Source organism: Rhineura floridana, chromosome 8 (assembly GCF_030035675.1).
Source record: "Rhineura floridana isolate rRhiFlo1 chromosome 8, rRhiFlo1.hap2, whole genome shotgun sequence".
In the NCBI taxonomy this organism is placed as follows: Eukaryota; Metazoa; Chordata; class Lepidosauria; order Squamata; family Rhineuridae; genus Rhineura; species Rhineura floridana.
The window spans coordinates 85,261,306-85,287,249 of NC_084487.1; the positions used below are offsets into that span (position 1 = coordinate 85,261,306).

The following is a 25,944-nucleotide window of genomic DNA, read 5'->3' on the forward strand; positions in this document are numbered from 1 at the left end:
TTTCTTTAAAAAGGTGTGTATGTGTGATTCAATATTTATTAATGATCTGAAGGAACATGAGGCCCATAACCTTGTTGAAGCTAAGCAGGACTGAGTCTGGTCAGTGCCTGGATGGACAATCACCATGGAACCACATGGATGCTGCTTGGACAAAAGGTGGGATATTAATATCATAAAATAAATAAATAATGGTGCTTCTGTTAGTAGAGTGCCTCAAATAAAGCAGAGTCCAGAACTAAAGGAAATAATGATACCTTATTGAGGAAAACAATGGGTTATAGGAGAAAAAAACACTTTTGTCTTTCTTAGGTCAGGCCTGTTACATAGCACAGAGATATTCAACACTTACAGGGAAAAAAACCTCCTCAGAACTATATAACCAATTAGAGCATGAGTTACCTCAGCAAGGATCATAACACTCTAACTAGTAGCTAGGCAACACCTCCTCCATCATCAAACCTCTTGGTTAAGTGGCCAACTGTCAACAGAATTAATCCTTAAATTACTAACTAAATTATCCCTGCTGTTGTACTTCCAACAGCTCCTCCCATCCAGCTATAGGTGGGGATGGTTATGGCAAGTCTGTCTTAGTTTTTCCTTTGTAGGGAAGCAGAGGGACATGCTTTTGACAGGATGCGACAGACAATGGTAGGGTGAAATGGGTGGTCTTAAAAGACAAGACACTCCCTTAGAACATTTTTAACAGATGTGCAACATGGGGGGTGCTTGCATTTTTATATGCGAACATAAAGCTTCTCTGCAAAAAGTCTTTTATCTTTCAGTGATAGGATTCACACAAAAACAGGCTATGCTTAACCAGTTGCAAAACTTGAAGGATATTTTGGTACTTCATCGTCAATTGTCCTGTCCTCTAGCATTGAATGAGGAGAAGACATATCTGCCAAATGAATCTTTGCAATGGGAACTTTATCTGAATTGAGAGTTTATGATAATCCTTACTAAGTACCACAGTTAATCATATAAACTTGATTAATTTACATGAGCTTGTGTGAACTCTCTTGAAGGATAGTCTAACCCTAGACATAAAGGGTGCTATACTAGATTAGACCAAAGGTTCATCTACTCCATTACCTATTTTGTGACATCTGCTATTACCATATAATGGTAATTATATTACCATTCTGTACATGTTACATAATGACATTTTGTTATTTCTTAATGAAATAATAATTACATAATGAATTTTTTTACATAAAAAGTTAGGAATCTTTAGAGTATGTTCTGTGTGGTAGTAGAAGGTAATGTTTTTAGACCAAAATGTGAGAAATTAATTTCACATTCGGTTTCTAAAGCCCTACCCTTCTATTTAATAACACAATTTTGGGTTCAATGCCTCTGTCCTTTTCCATTCTACCATGCACATGGGGACTTACAGTTACTTTTTATAACTTGGCAATAAACTAATAGAAGGTAATGAAAACCTCACAGCAACAAAGATTTTTTGAGGGACAGAAGGCTAACTAAAGGAATGGCCTTCCTTACACATTTAAGGTCATATGCTTTCAAAATTTCTCTCTATCCTCATTCCATAAATGAATATCAATATAGTTGTGTTTTTTTAAAAAAAAAGTTGCATTCCTACACCTTTCATTCAATTGCTTTATTTGCTTTTAGCCATAAGCCATTGCATGCCAAACAACAAACAGACATAAACAAGCAATAAAACAATACGGTACAACTATAACCGAACTGGGTATATTACAAACATATTGAAAATTGTTAATTTAGAGTTTTGGCATAATTTGCTCTGATCTTTCTGGCTGCAAGAGCAAAATTTGCCACTGCGATTATAACCGTATTTTGGTTATCCGCCAAGAGGTCTGGTATTAAGATACTGGTAGGGCACCCCACCCTAGAGCTAATCAATGGCTTTAAAAATTTGTGTCTAGGGCTATTGTACAGTGCACATTTCAGCATATAATGTGCAAGATCCTCCGGCTCATTGCAGCCACAGATACAATAGCACTCCTCCTTTGGGATTCCCATGTATCTGCCCTCGAGAAAAGCTGTGGGCATCGTCTGTAATCTAATTTTGGTGTAAGCTCTACGTAGAGACGGACTAGTTAAAAGAGTAAAATATGAAGAAATAGCATGATTACTTTTAAAAAAGGGGTACCATTGTGAAAAGGGAGACACCACTATGGTTGCCCTATCTTTATTTGCATCAGAATTTAAAACCCAATTACGGAGCTCCAATGGTGAAAAAGTTAAAAGGTTTCTAGGGGAGAGATTATAACAGCCTAACAATTTCCTGGAGGTTTGAGCCCAACCTCCAATCAGAAGTTGCTCTTGCCAGCAGAGTTTGGTAATCGAGGAATCTTCCATCATTAGAATTTTCCTCCAGAACCTTAAAACAGCCAAATCGATTTTAGCTGACAATGATGGAAAACCTAATTCAGCCCTTATATGAGCAGATGAGGACCCCCGGGGAAGTCCCAGGGTCTGTCGCAAAAAAGAGTTTTGCAAGGGTTCTAGGGAGGCTTTGAGCGAGTAACCCCAGAGTTCTGCTCCATAGAGGATTTTGGGCAAGGCTTCTGCAATAAAGATTTTCAACATCGGGGTAATCAGCTGCCCTCCACGGGAGTAGAAAAACCTTTTTATTTGTCCAAGAACTCTTACTCCTGTTAATTTGGTTAGTTCAAGGTGTGGCTTCCACGAAAGCTTATCATTAAAAATTATGCCGAGATATTTAAAAGAATGGACTTGTTCTAGCGGTCTCCCATTCAATGTCCACTTTGTCTTGATCCTCCTTTGGTTCCCGCAAACCATGGTTTTGGATTTTAAATGATTTACTTGTAAATGCTGAGCTTGGCAATAAGCGGGTCAGCATTCTTTTTAATCCTATCTTATTTAGAGAGATAAGAACCAAATCATCAGCATATAAAAGGGATGAGATTTTTCTTTTTCCCACTGAAGGAGGAAAAAATTCGGGAGAGGTCAATGCAGGGACAATATCATTAATAAAATAGTTAAAAAGGAAGGGGGCCAATATACATCCTTGCTTGACCCCCGTTGTTGCAGGAATTTCTCGGGAGAGAGCACCGTTCCTGCCAAGACGGACTCGTAGGAAATTAGATTGATGGAGAGATCTAATTAACCACACGAGTCTCTTGTCGATATTGGTAGTATTCAACTTCTGCCACAGCAACTCCCTATCTACTGAATCGAAAGCTTGGGCAAAGTCGACGAAAGCCAGAAAGAGTGATGCTCTGTGGCATTCCTAAACCATCCTTCATTCAAATGAATCCCAGGGTGATTTATAAACAAATAAATAAAATACAGATAAAAACATAAACTTAAAAGAAAACAACAGTTTAAAATTTTAGGACTTGCCTAGGGAGCCACATGCCAGATTAGGCCTAGTAGGGGTTCTAATTTGATCCACAAGGCTATATTCCCCAAGCCATGCTCACTTGCCCCACACCTGAAGTCATGTGACATCAGGTGTAGAGCAGGTAAAGATATAGCTGCAAGGGAACAATTGGGAGTCTTAAAGTGCACCCTTTAACAAGTGGGCTTGAAGTCAGTGCTTATCAGCTGACAGGAAGGTCCTGAATGCAGCCAAATCCTGCCTAAACTGGGGATTTTAGTTGGAGCCAATCAGCTGATTGGTGCTGGCAGAAAGCCCTGTTTTCAGCAGGGATCTTCCTTTGCAACCCAAGCTGGTCTGCAAAGGAAGATAAGAAAGAGCTTTCTTTGAATTTGGGTCACCTGACTTAAAGTAGACCTGGGGGTGGGGGTGGGCTATCAACTAGATCCTTTTCCCCACCCCTGAATTAGAACAAAAAGTAGCAACAAATATAGATAAAAACACAGCACAAGATGTAATACTTCCCAAATTCCAAGCAGTAAACCCCAAAAGCCAATGAACAAGTGTATTTTGACTTGAAGTCCATCAATTTCATAGTCAGGATGCCACTACCTACCCTGTATCACTATACAGTGAGCCATCCCCTCATGGGACAACAAGAAGGACCTCCTCTGCCGAACTCAGAGCCTGGATTTGCTGATAAAGGGGAAGTTGCTCCAATAGATACTTCTGTCTCCAACTGAATGAACGTCATTATGTTCATAATCTGGGTTGTTTCATGGAATATCTGAGCAGCCCTTACAGCAAGCCTACAGGGATTCCAGTTGAACAACAAATCCAGTATAGTTACTGAATGATTATAAGAGTGCACTATAGGCCCTGCTACAGTCCTGAAGCATCATGCCTTGCCATAGGTCCCTGGAGAACAAGGATTTTTAGAACATTATTGTACACCAGTCTGGAAAAGCAAAATATTTTTTAAAAATAAACAAGAAGGAAATATAAGGTGAGAGTGTTCCTGAAAGCCTGTTTCTTCTTAGTCTAAGCATTCATTTTTTTCTTATCCTCAAATCTTAAAGATATTCAGCAGCAATATAAAATTAAGAAGCCTTTAAGAAATAAGATAAAGAACAGCCTAAAGAAATAAAAAGAAAGTTCAATCTAAGTAGTAGGAAAAAATCATTATGATAACCCCTCCAAAAAGAAAATGTCTTTGTACTCCATACTGTACTCCATTACATCACACAGAATATATTACAAAATATTTACTTCCAGTGGCATCAAAATAAAGTTAATCATGAGTTATAATGAATATACATAACCCCCTATGGGTATGTGATGATGAATTATCAGAGGAAAAGACAGCAGTTACATGAGGAGAGAGCAATCAAACCGTGGAACCAAGTTTCTCTAGTCTTTGCCTTTTATCCATCACTCATGGTAGAGGTGCTCTCATGGTGCATCTCACTGATGCACTCTGTCACTTTTCTCCAAAGTGTTTGTGCAAACAGATGTCTGGAAAACAAACACTTCACCTACCAGTCTTTTACCAAAACTGGCCTACTACAAAAATCTATCATAGATGGCACATAGACATAACTGCATGCAACACCTTTTTACGCATATATACACACATAACCTCCTTACAGGTCTCTCCACAATCCCAAACAGCACTTCATATGTTTAATAATAGTCCCAAACTGGAAAATATGACACGTTCCACTGTTACTCTAAAGCGCACACCCTCATTACAAACTCTAGGCCTCAACCCAGTCTTGATAGCCAGTCCTAGGATCCTTTAGCTGAATACAGTAAGAAGAATGAAGATTCACAAACACTTAGTCTGAAACCAGGGGTGCAAAATTTGTTCAAAATTTAGGAGCCAGCAAGATTTCCTAGGAGCCAGATATAGGAGGAGAAAGACAAACTGCTGACCAGTTCATTAGTAATCTATGAAGACATGTAGTTGGCTTATGAAGCTGTAGGGAACATCTCTGGAACCTTCCAGAGCTTCAGCTAGAAAGATACTGCTTCTGCCGTTCTCCATGGGCAAGATGAAAAGTTTCTCCAGGCATGCATTGAAAGGTAGACCAACAGACCTTCTGGGGATAGGGTTAAACACACAATTCCACATCATCTTTCACCCCACTTGCCCCCTTCATTTGAGAAATACCCTTGTGTTTCTGAATACACTTTCACGGATATAAAGCATAGACAACATGATGCCCCCCCCCAAAAAACTGAAGACTTAAAATAAAGATAAAGATATCATCTTGTGGATAAGGAATCGGTTAAGAAGCAGAAAGCAGAGAGTAGGAATAAACAGACAGTTCTCCCAATGGAGGGCTGTAGAAAGTGGAGTCCCTCAAGGATCAGTATTGGGACCTGTACTTTTCAACTTGTTCATTAATGACCTAGAATTAGGAGTGAGCAGTGAAGTGGCCAAGTTTGCTGACGACACTAAATTGTTCAGGGTTGTTAAAACAAAAAGGGATTGCGAAGAGCTCCAAAAAGACCTCTCCAAACTGAGTGAATGGGTGGGAAAATGGCAAATGCAATTCAATATAAACAAGTGTAGAATTATGCATATTGGAGCAAAAAATCTGAATTTCACATATACGCTCATGGGGTCTGAACTGGCGGTGACCGACCAGGAGAGAGACCTTGGGGTTGTAGTGGACAGCACGATGAAAATGTCAACCCAGTGTGCGGCAGCTGTGAAAAAGGCAAATTCCATGCTAGGGATAATTAGGAAAACTATTGAAAATAAAACAGCCGATATCATAATGCCGTTGTATAAATCTATGGTGCGGCCGCATTTGGAATACTGTGTACAGTTCTGGTCGCCTCATCTCAAAAAGGATATTATAGAGTTGGAAAAGGTTCAGAAGAGGGCAACCAGAATGATCAAGGGGATGGAGCAACTCCCTTACGAGGAAAGGTTGCAGCATTTGGGGCTTTTTAGTTTAGAGAAAAGGTGGGTCAGAGGAGACATGATAGAAGTGTATAAAATTATGCATGGCATTGAGAAAGTGGATAGAGAAAAGTTCTTCTCCCTCTCTCATAATACTAGAACTCGTGGACATTCAAAGAAGCTGAATGTTGGAAAATTCAGGACAGACAAAAGGAAGTACTTCTTTACTCAGCGCATAGTCAAACTATGGAATTTGCTCCCACAAGATGCAGTAATGGCCAGCAGCTTGAATGGCTTTAAAAGAAGATTAGACAAATTCATGGAGGACAGGGCTATCAATGGCTACTAGCCATGATGGCTGTGCTCTGCCACCCTAGTCAGAGGCAGCATGCTTCTGAAAACCAGTTGCCGGAAGCCTCAGGAGGGGAGAGGGTTCTTGCACTCGGGTCCTGCTTGCAGGCTTCCCCCAGGCACCTGGTTGGCCACTGTGAGTACAGGATGCTGGACTAGATGGGCCACTGGCCTGATCCAGCAGGCTCTTCTTATGTTCTTATGTTCTTATCTGATCATGTCTGCTGCCCATTTGCTACCGGGCCAAGTTCAAGGTTCTAGTTTTGGTGTACAAAGCCCTATACAGCTCGGGACCAGGATACCTGAAAGACTGTCTTACCCCTTATATACCCAGTCGATCACTGCACTCTGCAGGTAAGGGCCTCCTGCAGATACCATCTTATCAGGAGGTTCATTCTGCACAATATAGGAAACAGACCTTTAGTGTGGCAGCACCTACCCTGTGGAATTCCCTCCCTTTGAATATTAGGCAGGCACCATCTCTGCTATCATTTCAGAGCTTTTGAAGACTTTCCTCTTTCAACAAGCCTTTCAGGTTGACACCTATCCTAGTCTGTGTCTGTGTTAGAATTGCTTAATATATTTTTTAATAATGTTTTAACCGGTTTTTAAAGTTGTTGTTTTTAAAAATGTTTTTAACGCTGTTTTGTTTTAATGTATTTTAAGATCTGTTTTTATGATGTTTTAAAGTTTTTTTAGCGCTTTGTTTGCTGCCCAGGGCTCCTGCTGGGAGGAAGGGCGGGATACAAATTAAATAATAAATAAGTAAGTAAATGTCTACTCTTCCTAGCTGTTTTCTGTGTAAAAGAGGAATTTGCAGTAGCATGCACATGTAAAGCAGTCATTTTCCCATGCCATTTATCTTCCCAGATCTTCCTATTAAGTAATAAGGTTGTATTTAAATAACACGCTCAAGCATACACTCAAGCAATACTGGCTATGACTCAAATAGTCACATTTATACTGAGATTTTTTTTTGAGCCCCTCTTATTGTAACCCATTGATTTTCCACAAAAGCTACTCTAAAAGATTGGAAAACATTATGGAGTAGCATTTAATGTTCCATGAAGAACTATAGCCAACGCAGAAAATCAGGTAAAAATTAAGTCAGGAGTGATCAAAGGTGCTTGTAAAGATCTTGAGAATCACTCATTTTAAAATGAAATGCTCTACTCTTCAAGTAAATCCTTCAAGGAAGCCAACCATGATTGTGCTCTGCTGAATATGTTTATCAAGTTCAATCACAGTAGCTACATGAAGTCACAAAAGGCTTCCACAGTTGACACAAGGAAGCAACCTAAAATTCAAGATAGTAGTGTTGATGCAGGATAAAACTAGCAAGGCAGTTTGAAGAAGAAGCAAAAATATTCAAGATCATGGTGTTAGGTCATATCTGTACCTTACATTTAAAGCAGTATTATACCACTTTAATAATCATGGCTTCTCCCAAAGAATCCTGGGAACTGTAGTTTGTTAAGGGTGCCAATAATTCCCCTCAGAGAGCTACAATTCCTGGGAAGAGGAACAAATTGTTAAACCACTATTACTATTAAAGTGGCACAACAGTGCTTAAAATGTAAGGTACGGATGTGGCCTTAAACTGCAAACTGTGTGACTTCAGAATCACATCCAACTTTTTATCTCCACCTTCCCAGTTTTACTTAACATCCAGCCTGAAGAAAAGTTCTGACATACACCAAAGTTGTTGAGGAGAAAATTACAGCAAGGAAGAGTATTGCCATAAGAACAGGCAACAAAATGGGTAAGTGAATGGGGATAAATGATGTATAACATTGGTTTTGAAACTGTGTATTACTACTTCAGTGGCTATTGTCCTTGAATGTTGAGGCAGGTATAGTTAATCTTAGATCATATCCATATATCAATTAATGACCATTTGTCAAATAGTCATTCCTCTAGAGTGGTAGAGCCACGTGCAAAAAGCCTGTCAAAAACTGATGCCTTTTTTGTGGGCACACAAATTAGGGAGGACCATTTGACCAAATTTCTCCTCCAGTTGAGGGGGACATTTTACAGCCATTTCAGGGGGCAAGGGCTTACCATTAGCACTGAAAGCAGCACAGCTTCATTCCTTTCCCCTAGGTTTCTTCTTTTGCTGACCCAGCAACAGCAGCTGTGATGGCAGCAAGTAGCTGTGTTGGCAGCCTAGACTCCATTTTGCATCCTCCACAATGCCCCAGATATAACATTGTTCTGGGGCATTGGTGGTGGGAAATGATGGTCGCTATCAAAAAATGTTGGATAATGTCAGGGGAAAATTGGAAAGTGATCTTTTCCAAGGAAAAGAAAATGCCTTCTGAAAAATTTCAACTTAACTCTATGTCACTTGGCATAATTGGTTCCTCCAGCATCTTGTTGTGCTCTGCCATAGAAATTGGTTATTCTACTGCAACTACTGAAGATGATGGCTGCATATATTGGTCCTTGATGTCTTGCCATCATCATGCAAAGACAGAGAGCATCAAATGATAAATAATTTGACACCAGCTGAACACTTCCAAAAATGCCAAAATTTCAACCACCAATGGTGAATTCATATAGGATTTAGCAGAAGTGACAAGCCAGTCAGACAAAAAAGTCTTCAGATGAAATTTGCCATAAGAAGCAGCTAAGATATTAGGGGTGACAGCCAATGTTAGTCACACTCAAAGTAAACCTCATAAAATATATGGACTTAAGTAACCATTAATTTCATTGGGTCTACTCTGAGTATGAGTAGTCAGGTTTATAGTTTTGAATAGCAAGCACAGGAGACGATTGCAGCATATGGTATCATGAAACATTTAGAGAAATATAACAATGGAATGAATCCATCATAAGAGGTCACCCAATTAAATTAACACAGCAAGCGTGGAGGTGAATATACGAAAATATTATCTCAAATGGTACACAGTGAATCTGTCAGATTCTGTTAGGAATGTATACTGTTGGTCAACAGTATAATTGGATTCAAAAAGAGAAATTGAATTTGAGCAGCTATCAGCTGAGGTGATCAAGGTCTGTGTGTGGTTTGCACCACAAATTTCTTATCTGGGGAAGCAGTCACAAGCCCTAACTTACAGCACAATCCCAACCATATATATTCAGAAGTAAGTCCTACTGAATTCAATGGGGCTTACTCCCAGGTAAGTCGGATTGTAGCCTTAGTCATGTGTCTGTCCGGAATCATGCAAAGAAGTTAATATGTGAAACATCTCAGAGACAGGGCACCAAACCTGATAGAATTACATTTGTTTTTGTTGTTGCTGCTGCTGTTGTTAACAACAACAATTGTTAATAATAATTATAATTGTTAGAGGATGCATAAAGCCACATGAGAATGTTCTGGACACTGCTCTGTTCATGCTTACCTCCAATGCGGAGGAACTGGCAGACCACTCAGAAGGAAATTGACCTGCCTGCACAACCAATGAAAGCTCAGTTTTGAAACGGGGAAGGAAAAGCTGTTTGGCATATAACAAGATGGTTACCAATATTCCATAGATTCTAAATGCATTGTAATAATAAGCAGTCATTTATCATATGTTGCAGTAACTCTTGTCTTGTCAAAGGACAGAACCTGAGGAACCTACTGTGGTATAATGAATGGAACTGAAGATTCAATATTAGGGGAGAGTGAAAACTTTGGCTTCTTATTGGTATTCTTACCATCATGTTAGTGAACTGCTGACAGACTTGGATTATATGTACTGTTCCCTGAGGCAGTGGGCTCGGTTTGCAGAACATATGCTTTTGCAAACTGGATTATCTCAAAGGAATTATCTCTAAGGACATTCAGTGTATATAGTGCCATCATTTGATTATTCTGTTGTGCTCTCATCCCCCCCCACCCCCGGATATTCACTAGAATCACAGTTCTGATCACAACAAACTACACTAAAAACAGAAATAAAGCTGAGAAAAGGAAAGTAACAAAACACCCTAGTGATTTTGCTAAGCAAATGCTGGGATATTTCTTTACAATACTGTGTTCTGTTTTGGTTTTAGCTGTCTAGTAAGCAAATGTTCACTTTTGTGCCATGCCATTTTTATATTTCAAGATGGCTTTTGTTAAAATACTAGAAAACCTGTAATTCAGAATAAAAAGGCATGAAGATAATGAATACTATAACCAAATGTTTCACTTGAAAATTCAGAATCATGCAGGAATTGTTTGCTTACAAATGCTGAAAAACTGATCAAATAGAGCATTCTTCTATCTATGGCACCTTTCCCATGTAAATGTCAAGCATCTCTCTCTCACACACACTCACTCACTCTGAAGTGTTTTCTAATTTATCCCTTGAAAAACTCTGAAGCCACTCAAACATTTTGCAACTGCAAGCCCATGAGACTTCGTTTAATGTGAGAAAGGATGCTCATGGAACTTGGAACTTCACCAGAAAAGCTCAGTGGTGGGAATGTTCACTCAAGTAATTACCCTTGTTCTAAAGCAATGGTTCTCATGGACAACTTGAAAATTGCTGATGGTCTTGGGGGACCACTTGATGATGTTTCTGCCTGTTGTAGCAATTGTAATGCACTGTGCTAGATGCTGTACGCTTGTATTTAATTGCATTTTTATTGCTTCTTTGATTTCTTATATTGTATTTTATTGCATTATAATTTGCATTCCATAGAATTCATTCTAAGAAATGAAAGAAGCAATAAAATTAAAAATCAATATGGATATTTAATGCAGACATGCTGTGGAACATCAGAATGAAGCTCACGGACCACTTGTGGGAACCCCTGTTCTAAAGTATGTTCCTGCTCCACATAAGTTGCTGGGTACATCAGAGGAAACAACATCATTTCTGAATTGTAATGTGGAGAAAGAACCAACAGGCAGGAATGATCAGGAATGATACTGAAAATGCTCTATTAGATGCCACTAACAAAGAAATGTCTTCCAAAACTATGACTCTCTAATAGGCATAGGGATGCCTTTATTTCTACCCCCTATAGCAGACTCAGTAAGAATAACTGAATTTGGGACGAATGAGAATCAGAGTGGATTAAAATAGGACTGGCTTATTGATTGGTTTAATTTGCATTGGGGCTGACACACTGAGGTTGGGACAGTGTGAGCTTTCAAAGGAGAAACGAGGCAAGTGTTGGCAAGCAAACTGAGTCTGTTTTAAGAAAACCCAGAGCAATGATTCTGGGCTACTGGAGCTGATAGGCCCCTTCAACATCACTTTATAATGTGTGGTGGTATGGAGATGGACAGATCTGAAGCAGTTGGAGTATCTCTTAGAGGAATGGAACCTATAAACACTCTAGGACTGTTCACACACTTATTCCTCCATGCGCATAGCTCAGATATTGAGAGGGGAGCAGGACTGCACCTGCCAACACCAGGTAGACTCCATTGCTCTACTCTCAGCAAATCATCTGGAAGGAGAGTCTATGTTCATACATATGTTTGTGCACAAGTTCTCTTCCTGATTGGGAACCCAGTACACACAGGATTCCTCATTAGGTAAAGAGCCTACCCATGCATTGCATTAGGATTGCCACGTCTCTGGTTTTTGCCTGGAGACTCTGGATTTTTGGGCGTCTCTCTGGGTCTCTGGATGAGTCATCCCAATGTGTCATTTAGCTAAGATTTCTATCTTAATTTCCAACCAGATTTTTTTTTATTTGAGTGGTATGCTCCAAGCAAATGTGGTTGATGTTTAATGTATCATGCTTAATGATATCACTAGGACCTGCCACCATGACATCACTAGGTCCCATCCCAAAATAACAGGATTTGGGATGCTTCTGACCTGGCAACCCTACATGGAATGCATAGGCTTTGCTTTCCAATGTTCCACTGTGGATGCAACAGAAAGGGTCGGAGGATGCACAGACACTGGAAACAGGCCGGCAGACATGGTACTCCTCCCTCCAAATAGAAATCATAGAGGTATAGAGGTGAAGAACATTCCTTTCATGTATTGTGAATGCCTGGCTTGAATTATAACAGTTGGCCTTTGTTTTTATTGTATTTTTAATGATTTTATCCTTTGGTTGTTTTTTAATGTATTGCAATCTGCTTGGATGTTTTTAATGAAATAGTGGTATACAAATATTTTTATAAATAAATAAAATAATAATCAGGGATTTAAGGTATTAGGCATTTCCATTAACCTGTCTCTTTCTCTCTTTGTATTTTCATGAAGTTATGATCTAGTTAATGCTAATTTATATGGTAAATTCCAGTTGCTGAGATAAGATTAGAGATGGTGGTCAGTCTGCTGAATTAGCTGATAGGCACTTAAGAGCATTGAAGCCATATACCACAGATGTCTACCTTCCAAGTTTCTTCCAAGTGACAGGTATGGAGCATTTTAGTAGCATGTGTGCATGCACATAAATCAATAATCAGCTCTGGCAGTCTGTACACCCAATTTAAGTCAACAGGGAATATTTATATTGGAGTTCTCTAACAAAAATGCTAATACAACCTTAATTACAGCTTAGCTGTTAAGCTTCTACCATTTCTTGCCTTTATTTCTTGAAGCAGTAATCCTCAGGACTGGACCATTAGATACACTGATTAAGATTTGTTAAAGGGAAATATAGACAAGAAAATTTAAAGAACAATTTATATGATCAAGCTAATCTCCAACAAACTTCAAATCAAACCATACTTAATTATCTTCCATGTTTGCTTATCCATTATTCCTTATGAACAGATTCTGTGTATCCATTTCAATCACCATTTTTATCCAGCTTGATTGCATGCAACAAAGCTGTCACCCTATGCGTATGTTAATATTACCATGGTAACAGATTATAAAACATAAACACAAGATTTGGATTTCAATGCATGATCACCAATTGGGGAAAAGAAATGTTTTAAACTAAATAAATTATGCTTCCCATTTTGAAGAGGCAGGAATAGAAAAATGTAACACTTTTATACACCACACATTCAATCCTAAAAATGTCTTCAAGCCAACAACCTGAACATTCTCTGTTTTAATTATTAAGCTATTAAGGAACTGACAGATAAGATACATTTAAGAAACAAAAAAGCAGACTGTATATTATCTGCCCAAGAAAAAGCTGCTTTTTCTCCTGTTTCTCATCAGTTCTAATATTGCGCAGACATGTGAGGAAAAAAAGATCTGCCTGGCTCTGCCCATGATTCAATAGCCCCACCTCCTCCTCTTCCTCCTCCATCACCAGCCAACAGAATTTTCATCTTATCCAACAAGTGCCCTGTGGGCCTACAGGAGTCTCTCTGGAGGCAGCAAAATAGCAGCAAATGAAGCTAGAAACAGCCTCTAAAAGAAGAAGCATGTGAAAAAGACACAGCAAACACTCACAGAAGATTGTGAAGATCTTCCAAATATTTATCTAAAGGAGAAACATATCTGCATTATGACTGCTGTAAACCACTTGCCAAATCTTACATAGGGACAATCAGTCTGTTCCATTCAATGTCACTTTGGCATATGTCTCCCTTAACATGAGTCCTTTCTATCCTGTTTCAACATTAATTTGTGTTTTTTTAAGGAAAAAACTGAAAAAAAGTTCATATTTATTTATGGATTTCAATACATATTGGTAAATATATTTTCTCACAAAATACATTTCTTTAAATATACATTTCCCCTCAAAATGCACATTTCTAAAAACATTTTTCTTAATCTGACATATCTTCCAATTGAGAAAATAGGAACATGTACAAACCCCCATTGCGTCACTCCGTCTCTTACTCATTCACACAGACACATTTCAATACACACAATAATCTTCTTCAGCTGTTTAAAATAATATGTCAGGACTCAACCTGGGTAGAGAGCACACAGGTGTGTCACTCCTGTCTCCATGTATGCACTGGGGTAGCCATGTGTTTTTTTTGCCATACAATTCCCTCTGAGAGCAATGGAGCAACATCAAGTCCCGTCATTCTAATGGGACTTGCTCTATTCAACTGAAGACACAGAAGACCTGCCATTCTAACCACTGCAGGCTCTGGAGGGAAATTAGCTTGTGTCACATTTTACTCAGTGTATTTTATGGGAAGAATGCATATAAAAACACACAAAATGCATACATGTGCCTACATGAGGAATTTTTGTGCATTCTTTATGAAGGTCTCAGTGAAACTCATACAGAACATAGTTAGGGTGATCCATCTATCCCTAGTTGGTGTATTTGCAATCATTCAAGTCATGGAACCTCAGATTATTTTTTTCTGTTAACCAGGACCAGGGATATATTTGTTTGTATACTAGGGCTTCTAATATCTAGCAACTCTCACAACATGAATTCATTTTCCTACACTAAGGAAAAGGTTAACTTTATTTCCTTACATTAAGGTTACATTTGTTTTTCTTCACTAAGGTTACCTCTGTGTAGGTAAAATGTCTCTGCGTGAAGTGACCCTTAGAGACCAAAGCCCTATTTATCTAGTGAAGAATAAGCTCCGCTATCTTTAAATCCAGGAGATATGTCATCCCTTGTCATTCAAAAGTTTGCCTTCATAGCAAACTATGAATGTTAGCAGTAAAATGATACACCTGGTCCTTAACAATGTGCACATAATATAACCAAAGCAGCTTCCATGACAGATTATCTACCAGTTTAAAAATGGGGACCAAATTTAATTTATCAAAATTCCCTGGAGGGTGAAAATTCCATTTACTGAACACCTCTAGTTATCATTTTGTAATGATGCGGTACTCTGTATGTAGTAGCTTGAAGATATGCAATTTAACCACAGCTTTAAAAAAAGAAAGGCAATGATTGGATCAGATGAGGAAAGTAGCTATTATTGCTTATTATTGTTTTAACACTTGACTTAACTTGTAGCAGGATATGGCAAAATATAAAATTTATTATTTATTTATTTATTTATTAAATTTATATACCACCCGACTAGCAATAGCTCTCTGGGCGGTGAACATAAAATAGCATAAAAATACAATGAATAACAAAATAATACTAAAATACAATCAACAATCCAATACAATAAACATTTTTAAAAGTAAATCAGTGTAACTTAAAATGCTTCAGAGAATAGGAAGGTTTTGACCTGGCGCCGGAAGGAGAGCAGAGTCGGCGCCAGGCGTACTTCCTCGGGGAGACTGTTCCATAGTTCAGGGGCCACCACTGAGAAGGCCCTAGATCTTGTCATCACCCTCCGGGCCTCCCTGTGAGTTGGAACCCAGAGGAGGGCCTTCGTAGCAGAACGTAGTGCACGGGCTGGTTCATATCGGAAGAGGCGTTCCGCAAGGTATCGTGGTCCCGCACCGTATAAGGCTTTATAGGTTAATACCAACACTTTGAATCTAGCCCGGAAACATATTGGCAACCAGTGCAAGCTGGCCAGAACAGGTGTTATATGCTCGGACCGCTTGGTCCTTGTCAGCAATCTGGCCGCCGCATTTTGCACTAGTTGTAGCTTCCGAACTGTCTTCAAAGGTAGCCCTACGTAAAGCGCATTACAGTAATCCAAACGTGAGGTTACCAGAGCATGTACCACTGATGTAAGGTCCTCTTTACTCAAATAGGGATGTAGCTGGGCTACCAACCGAAGTTGGTAAAACGCATTCCTAACCACCGAGGCTACTTGAGCCTCAAGTGAGAGGGAAGAGTCTAAAAAGACTCCCAGACTACGAACCCGGTCCTTTAGGGGGAGTGTAACCCCATCCAGGACAGGGTATATATCCACCATCCGATCAGAGAACCCGTCCACCAACAGCATCTCAGTCTTGTCTGGATTGAGCTTCAGTTTGTTAACTCTCATCCAGTCCATTGTCGAGGCCAGGCAACGGTTCAGCAAATCGACAGCCTCACCTGAAGAAGATGAAAAGGAGAAGTAGAGCTGCGTGTCATCAGCATACTGATGACAACGCACTCCAAAACTCCTGATGACCTCTCCCAACGGCTTCATGTAGATATTAAAAAGCAGGGGGAACAAAACTGACCCCTGCAGGACCCCATATTGGAGAGCCCGCGGTGTCGAGCAATGTTCCCCAAGCACTACCTTCTGGAGACGACCCGCCAAGTAGGAGCGGAACCACTGCCAAGCAGTACCTCCAACTCCCAACTCCGCGAATAATGAATTCCATGAATAGCAGAGTAAGCGTATAGTCAACCCTTAATTTGAAGCATACTCAGGGAACATATCTGATGTGTTGAGGACTGAGATATTGGAGAATGTGTGGACTAACAACTGAATGTCAACACTTAACAACTGTGAGGCACCGATGAGCAGTTGTCTATGGGAGGGGTGGGGAGTCCAGGGAAACGAGCCAACCAGTTTTCCTGTTAAATGGATTTCCAGTAGCCAACCATCACTTCCTTTTTATTATTATTCAACACAGGTGCCAAAATCCAGTACATACTTTGCCAGGCTTAAGCTGAATGATATATGTAAGCATAGAATTCATTGTTGGATTGGGGTCAGAGCTTGGAAAAGTTACTTTTTTGAACTACAACTCCCACCAGCCCAATCCAGTGGCCATGCTGCCTGGGGCTGATGGGAGTTGTAGTTCAAAAAAGTAACTTTTCCAAGCTCTGGTCAGGGAACACAAACAAAAAAATTCCTGGACTCTCAGAGCTCAGTAAAAGGATGACTCCATCTTAACATGTGGGAAGACAGGAGGCAATTTAATATAAGAAGTTATTTCATTTTTTTCATTGCTGCTCTTTTCATTACCAAAATGGGACTAATAAACTTGGAGTTGAGCGTAAGTGAGGTGTGTGGCTGTGTTTTTAATCAAACAAGAAAGCAGCACAACACACTTAGAACTCAAAAGATTCAAGTTCCACCAGCAGCTCCCTCCACATGTGAATCACACAAAGGAGGCATCATGTGTTTACCAGAGGGCCATGCTGCTGGCTCAACCCACTCCCAGCGCTGGGCATGCTGGGAGGCATGCCTCTGGATATCTACATGTTTGCATGGATGTCTGCACTGAAGAAGCCAATGCATGAACAGCCGCTTGTGCACAGGCTTGCTCAGTGCTGATGTCCATGCTAACATGTAAACATCCAAGGGCCATCAGCATGAAAAGGGCCTTTACCTCTCATAACCTCTTTTGCTAACAGAGCTAGCTACGGTTCTGTTCAAAACAAAATGGAAAGGTTGATATGGTATATACATGGTGATTTTAAAAGACATTTAAACCTAAGCTTACTAGCCTTCGGAGAAACTAATTTGCTCCTTCAATTATCTTGTATTATAATAATTGCTTCCTTACATAGCAGGTAAAAAAAAATCTGTAATTTGTTCTGGGCCTTGGGCCAGGCTTGATGAGCTACTAACTGGCAGGATTTTGATATCTGCACCATTCCCCTTATGCAGGCTCAACAATGAATGCCATCTACTGCATTTCTCATTTAAAAAACAACACACGCTGTTTAAGAAATGTCTGCTGAGTCTGACAACAAGCAAGGACGCTTGCCACTGCTCATGTGTAGACTTCAATGCATGCATGCTAATCTAAATACATATATAGCAGGTGGCAATTTTTAAAAGTAGAAAAGTAAGAATTCAGAATCAGAAAATTATTATTATAATTATTATCTATTAAATTTATATCCCGCCCTTCCTTCCAGTAGGATCCCAGAGCAGCAACCAAAATACCAAAACCCTCTAAAACATCATAAAAACAGACATTAAAATATATTGAAACAAAGCATCTTTAAAAACATCTTTAAAAAAAACACTTTAAAAACATCTAAGCAATTCCAGCACAAACACAGACCAGGATAAGGTCTCTACTTAAAAGGCTTATTGAAAGATGAAGATGTAGCAGGGGCAGAGTTGCTATTTTGGATTTCAAGTTTGGCTAAAATTGCCCTCAAAGGGCACCAATATATATATTTTTATTTTCTGTTTTATATGTCACAAGAACGATAGCAGTTTACCAATACAAGACAAAAAGGATGGGGAGCAAAGAAATTCTTACCTTTAACATGACTATCTAAAAGAAAGACCAAATTAACAGTTTGCAAGAAGACAGAAAAGTCACAGACAGCTCATTACAAGGCCTCTAAGCAATTTTGGAAAATATTACACAAGGCTCTAATGTCTATGACATGGCTCTTGTGAGCTAGATCCTAGTAAAACAGTTGGTATCATTATTATGTTTAATGTGATTGCTAGAAACCAGATTTCCCAAATGCATTCTTAGGGAGGAATGCACGTTTAAAAGCAGCTTGGCTGTTCAATATACTTAAACCCAAGCAAAAATGGAGTAGATTACTTTTTTTAGTCTAGCCTTAACTGCCTGAGAAGTATCTTGTAAATGAAATTAGATCCCAATCATTTACTGTGAATAAAAATGAATTGTAACCTAAGACCAAGAAAGTATTACAATAACATTCCAGTCATAGTGTATGCCAGCATTAAAATCATACAAAGGTAACAATGAACTGGTATATCAGGGTCAGTAATTTTCTTTCAGACTGATATGCTTTTAACATGAAATGTAGACAGGTGGGGAAACAAGATTACTAAATGAAAGCTTGTTTTTCTAGCATACAAGATGTTTAGAGAAGCAACAGATGCCCAGAGAGGAGAATGTGATAGACAGTTATTTGCAAAGCTGGAAGTGTAGCTAATCCTTCTTCAAAAGAAAATGTCAGATGAACTGTTTGCTAGTTTCCATTGCCTTGTACAATAAAGGAGCAGGTCGTGTATGTGGCTTTTTTAGAAAAATAATTAATTGCTTTAATTAAAAAAAACACAAGAACTTGCTTTGATAGTATGAAAAGTTTTATAAGTTGGAAAGAACCAAAAGGAGACCAACATCCACACCAGGCAAAGGGCAGCCGTTGCTGATGTATTAGTGACTAGTCCCATATCAATTGGCCCAACAGTCCAGATCACATTATCCCACAAGAAGAGAACAGATACATTGAAGCAGGATGTATGCTGACTCAAATAAATGATCAGAACTGCATGCTTCAAGACTGGCCTTGATGACTAACCAATGGGCAAACATTAATTCCAGGCAATAAATAAATATGATAAGTCAGACACTGAGCCATTACCAAATCTATTTTGGTGAAGGTTCTGCAACCCAGAATCCTGTTTCTGTGAAGGGCCCTCATGTCCTAGAAAAAAATAAAGAAATAATTCCTAAACTAGCAGATTATGGTAGAGACAGAACACCATACTCAGTGATTTTAGATTTAATGCTTCTGAACACAATTCTATACACCTCTTCACAATATTAAAGGTTCTGCATAAGCGTGTCAGGATCATGCTGAACTTGTGACTGAAGAACATTCATGTGGAGGGCCTTGGGGGGTGTATACATGACTGTCATCATTTGCAGGATTGTGACAGCCACATAAACAGGTTTTGTGAGCAGAATTTATCTTCTTTTTCCTTCTGGTTTTAGTCTTTTTGATTTAAATTGTTTTAAAATTCTAGCCTATTTTTGTTTGTTTATTTATTTTATAAGGTTTATATATTGTTTGGTTGACAAACACCTCCAAGCAGTTTACACAAAACAATACAAAACATTCACTAAAAATACTAAGAAAATCAAACATTAAACAGATTGGCAAAACACTTATCAAAATATAACTAAAAACTAACATTTTAAAAACAAATATACATAATAAAATTACATGTCTGGGTAGACATGCTGAAATAAAAAAAAGTACCAGCTTTTACTGCTAAGGTGTTTTAGCAGGCACGAAAAACAATACAGCGAAGGCGGCTGCCTAAAATTAATGGGCAGGGAGTTCTGTACTGTTCTATTGTGCCGTCAGCTTGGAAACACTGAAAAACCTATTTATTTATCTGCTTGCTTACTTATTTATTAATACAAGCATTTATGTACTGCCCACTCACATAAACTATGTAGTAGTGCACTACATAAACTAATGTAAAACAATACAAAATAATCACAAGAATGATTGGCTCATCTAAAACACAAACAAACAAAAATGAATAGGCCTGTCAGCATAAAAAGGTCTTCAAGAGATGCCTGAAAGTCTAAAATGAGGATGTCTACTGAAACTCTGCTGGAAGAGTGTTCCACAGCATGGGACTGGCAATACTAAATGCTCGACTCCTCATTGAAGCCACTTGGGATTCTGAAACATGGGGAACAACTAAAAGCATTCCTCTTGATGATCTCAGTAATCGAGATGGGATATCAGGCTCAGGCAGTCCCTTAAGGTATCCTGGATCTAAGTTGTTCAGGGCTTTTATAATGATATCTGCATGAACCAACTAAAGTAACTACAGAGTCGAGAGGGTGAGGGTGCTGCCCCCATCTATTTTTATTTTTAAAAAACCAATATAGAGGAGATTGGTTGTGGGGAGACAGTAAGGCACATGTGTAGTGCAGAGGGTGTAAGGCACATGTTCCTGTGCAGGGTGAGAACCTATGCACTGAACTGAATGATAGGAGAAAGTCACCTTCAGAGTGAAAGTCTGCAACTGGAAGAAGGCTGGCCCTCCCTGGGTGTGAGATGGGGGGGGGAGTAAATGTGCCCTGTGTGAAAGATATTGTGTGGATCTGACTGTTCCCCGTTCTCTCAGAGGCCTACTGGGATAACTTGTTCTGGTAGGTTTTGTTGGTGGGCTGTTTTTGTGTCCCTATCAGGTGTTTAGGAGGAGTCTTAGTAAGAAGGGACATGGGTGATGCCATCCCAATTTCAGTGATTATGGGTAGAGGGGAGTATTGCCATGAAGAGGTGATGAGCTACCATAAAAGATGAAGGCAAGGCTATCTACGCCTTGTTCCTTGCTCCCACTCCTCTCATGGATAGGTTCCTCATTACTCATTTCTTATGCCCACTGGCCTGTATGTTCTGTTGTTTAACACCAGATCGGTACACAATAAGACCACATTTATCAATGATTTGATTGTGGATGCAGGTGCTGATTTGGTGCGTATTACTGACACCTGGATGGGTGAGCTGGGAGGAGTTGATTTGACCCAACTTTGCCCACCTGGATACTTGGTGCAACACCAGCACAGGCTGCAGGGATGGGGGGAGGGGTTGCTATGGTCTTCCATTTCTGTCACCAGGAAATCACTCTGTCTTGGAGATGGTTGTGAGGGTCTGCAACTGGTGTCAGGCCAAGAAGATAGTAAACTAGGGTTGCTGCTGCTGTACTGTCCACCCTGCTGCCTAGCAGCTTCTTTGACTGAGCTGGCAGAGGCCATCTCAACTGTGGTATTGAAAGAGCCCAGAATTATAGTCCTGGGTGGTTTCAATGTCCATACTGAGGCTGCCTCTAGTGTTCCAGCTCAGGATCTCATAGCCTCCATGACAACCATGGGGCTGTCTCAAGTTGTCACCGGCCTGAAACATAGGACAGGGCACACCCTCGACTTGGTTTTTGCTCCAGATGAAGGAAGGGCTGTTCTGGAGATTGGGGTGGGGTGGATGCCACCCCATTGTCATGGTCAGACTACTTCCTGGTGAAGATTAGACTTGTGGCTCCAATCTTTCCCTGCAAGGGTGGTGGACAGATTAAGATGGTCCGCCCCCGGAGATAATGGAATCCACTGGATCCCAGTAGATAGAGCAGGTGACCCTGTTTAAACCATTGTCACACTGTGGAACAACGAGACTTGTTGACCTCTTAACATGGTTACCCCTGAGTGCCCTCTCCATCATTGTAGAGCCTGGTTTGCACCTTGATACATCAGTGAACTAAGGGCAATGAAACAGGATGGATAACAGCTAGAGCACAAGTAGGGAAAGACATGCTGTGAGGCTGATCCGACACAAGTATAACATCATAACCATGCCTACTGCTGATGAGGGTGATGAAAAAGGCCCACTTCTCTGCCACCATTGCATCCTCAAGTCCAGTGGAGGTTTTCTGTATTTTCAGGAGTCTATTGACATCAACACCAGCAAATGGAGTTTTAGACGTTCGGAGGCCCACTGTGAATTGTTTGCAAGGGACTTTGAGGGTATTTATTTATTTATTTATTTCGTTAAGCTTATAGACCGCCCCATAGCCGAAGCTGTAAAGTTGCTTGCCTCTGTAGCAATCTTGATGCCCCATCCACATCTACTGTAGTTCCCAGTGAAGTGTCCAGTGCAACAGCTGCTGCAACTTCTTCGGATTGGTTTCAGTTGATGTGGCCTGATGATGTAGACAAGGTGCTTGAGATGATGCAGCCAGCAATGTGTCCTCTCAAAATCAAAGTGATTTTGTAATGTATTAAGAGACAGGTTTGATATATATTATATACATATAGCTGATCTGCAACAAATCGGAAGTCAAGATTTTTATTGTATTATTATGTTTTTGTTCTTTGAATTTGTTTTGTTTTGTTTTTTGAAATTTTGAATAAAAATTATTTTTTTAAAAAAAGCAATGTGTCCTCTCGACCCTTGCCCTTCTTGGCTTATTAAAGCTTGCCAAGGGGCTATGACCGAGTGGATCCAGGGTGTGGTCAACATGTCGGTGCAGGAGGGAGTGGTTCCAGGCACTCTGAAAGAGGTGGTGATCCGACTGCTCCAGAAAAAGTCCACCCTGGACTCACTGGTTTGTGATAACTACAACCCGCTTGCAAATACCCCCTTTTTAGGGAAGGTGATCGAGAGGATTGTGGTGCAGCAAGTGCAAGTACTCTTGAAGGAAAGGACCCTTCCAGTCTGGGTTCAAGCCTGGTTATGGGACTAATCGGCCCTGGTCTCTCTGATGGATGACCTTGATTGGGAGAAGGACAGCAGGAGTGCGACCCTGTTACTCTTACTTGATTTCTCAGCAGCTTTTGATACCATTTACCATGGTATCATTCTTGGCCGACTTGGTGAGATGGGTATCGGAGGCACTGTTTTACGGTGGTTCTGATCCTATCTCTAGGGTCATTTCCACAGAATAGCATTGGGTGATTGTCTTTCGGTCCCCTGGCAGTTGTGCTATGGGGTGCTGCAGGGTACCATCTTGTGCCTGATGCTGTTTAACATTTATATGAAGCCCTTGGGAGCAGTAATCAGGAGATTTGGGGCAAGGTGTCAGCAGTACACTGAGGATACCCAGCTCTATTTCTCTGTAACATCTGACTTGGCAGAGGCCACACAAGCCCTGGTCCGTTGCCTGGAACCGATGGTGGGCTGGATGAGGGCAATATACTGAATCTGAATCCTAGCAAGATGGAGATGGTGTGGGTTTGTGGTTCCCGAGTTCAGATAATTGGTCAGTTACCTGCTTTGGATGGAGTTCTACTCCCGCTGAAAGAACAGGTTCTTAATCTGGGGGTCCTCTTGGATCTATCTGTGTTGCTAGAGGCCCTGGTGACCTCAGTGGCTAGAAGTGCCTTATACCAGCTTCGGCTGGAAAGATAGCTGTGGCCGTTTATGGACCCGGATAGCCTGACCACTGTTGTCCATGCACTGGTAACCTCCAGGCTGGATTACTGTAATGTGCTTTATGTGGGGCTGCCCTTGAGGTTGGTCCGGAAGCTGCAACTGGTGCAAAATGCAGTGGTGCAACTGCTCACTGTGGCAGGGTATCGCCAACATGTCACTCCACTACTGAAAGAATTGCACTGGGTGCCCATTATCTACCAGGCCAATTTCAAGGCCCTGGTTTTGGTGTACAAAGCCCTATACAGCTTGGGACCAGGATACCTGAAAGATCATCTTACCCCTTATATATCCAGTTGTTCACTGCGCTCTGCAATTGAGGGCCTTCTGCAGATACCATCGTATCAGGAGATCCATTCTGCACAACATAGGAAACGAATCTTTAGTGTAGTGATACCTACCCTTTGGAATTCCCTCCCCTTAAAAATTAGACAGGTGTCATCTTTGTTGTCTTTTCAGTGCCTACTGTAGATCTTCCTCTTTCAACAAACCTTTTAAATAGAAACCTTATCCCAGCCTGTGTCTATGTTGGGATTGCTTTTAAAGATTTTTTAAAGTTTTTTTTAAAAAAGATGTTTTTAAAGATGTTTTGTTTTAATATGTTTTAAAAGATGTTTTAATATTTTTAAAGTCTGTCTTTAAGATATTTTAGAGTGTTTTTAGTGTTTTTGTTTGCTGCCCTGGGCTCCTATTAGGAGGAAGAGTGGGATATAAAGTTAATAATAATAATAAAGAAGTAAAGAAATAAAATAAACAAGTGCTGCTTCCTATCCATCATAACTGTCACCTCCCTGTGAGCACCTGAGCTCTTTTGTTCTCTGGAGCCCAACAGCATGAGCTCAGTGCCACAACCTTTAGTAGCATATGGGCAGAAACCAGAGCTTGGAAGTAACTCATTACAAATAATGAGTTACTTGTAATTTATTACTTTTTTAAGTAACAAGTGGGTACCTTCGTTACATTTTGCTAGTAATAGAACGACTAGTCATTTCCTTACTTTTCATCAGCAACAGTAACGTTTCCAGTGTTACTTTTGAGCGTTACTTGGGGGGAGAAGGGGAAGTCTTCTGCTTCTCTGACTGATGAATAAAAGACATGTGCCTCACACTGGGCTTCTACGCAGTGCTGCTCTTCCCTCGTGCTCTGTGTTAGGAGGCACGAGAGCGGAAGTGAAGAGCCAGACAGTCGTGGAGCAGAGAGAGAGAGAAAGAAATGGACGGTGGAGGGAAAAAGCAGGAGGGCAAGGATGAAGGAGAAGGCAGCAACAGAATGAAGGTGAAGAGCTGTGGAGATGAGTGATGATGATGATGATGTGTGTGTGTGTTGCAGGTGATCTCCAGACTCACTCTGGATGGCGAATCTTTGCTCACCCTCCCTTGTCCCCCACCTGCCTGCCCACCCACTCTCTCACTCCCTCACATGACCTACTGCCCCAACCCTCACTCTCCTGCCCTCTGCCGACCCTGCTTACTCACTCCCTCACTCACCCTACCTCCCCGACCCCCTGCTCCTTGGCCCCCTGCCCCCTACTGCCCCCACCCCCACTCTTTTCCCCCACCTGCTCACCCACTCCCACTCACCCTACCACCTCCTCACTCACTTCCCCAATTGCCCACTCACCCTGCTGCCCCCCACTCACTCACTCTCCCTGCTGCCCCTCACTCCCACTGTCTCCCCCTGCCTGCCTGCCCCCACTTGCCCTACTGCCCCTACACTCGCTCGCTCACTCACTCTAATGACCCAACCCCTGCTTTCTTGCCCTCCACCACTCCCGCTTACTCACTCCCTCACTCACCCTACCACCCCACCCCTGCTGTCTCACCCCCCTGCCCACCCTACCACTCCACCCCCCATTCTCACCCCACCTGCTCACCCACCCCCTGCTCACTCTCCCGCCTCCCTGCTCACTCCCCCACTTGCTCACTCGTCCTGCCACCCCCACCCCAATTCTCTCCCTGCCTGTCCCCACTTGCTCAGTCACCCTGCCACCCGCACACCCCACTCTCTCCCGTCTGCTCCTGCTTGTTCCAGCAAAACA

General features: G+C 40.8%; 1 protein-coding gene across 16 annotated transcripts in view; it reads right to left on the reverse strand.

Moving 5' to 3' along the window:
• Window positions 1-25,944, reverse strand: part of IMMP2L (inner mitochondrial membrane peptidase subunit 2) — a 797,369-nt gene that overhangs the window by 35,761 nt on the left and 735,664 nt on the right. For 9 of the 16 annotated variants that reach the window (XM_061639974.1, XM_061639977.1, XM_061639972.1 and 6 more), the window contains exon 6: window positions 24,188-24,264. The exons of 5 other annotated variants lie outside the window; for them this stretch is intronic. In XM_061639974.1, coding sequence (XP_061495958.1) covers window positions 24,188-24,264 — 77 coding nt within the window. Of the gene's footprint in view, window positions 1-19,604; window positions 19,668-22,763; window positions 22,798-24,187; window positions 24,265-25,944 lie in introns of those variants that run through there. 2 more of the 16 variants (XM_061639980.1, XM_061639979.1) reach the window with 2 other exon arrangements.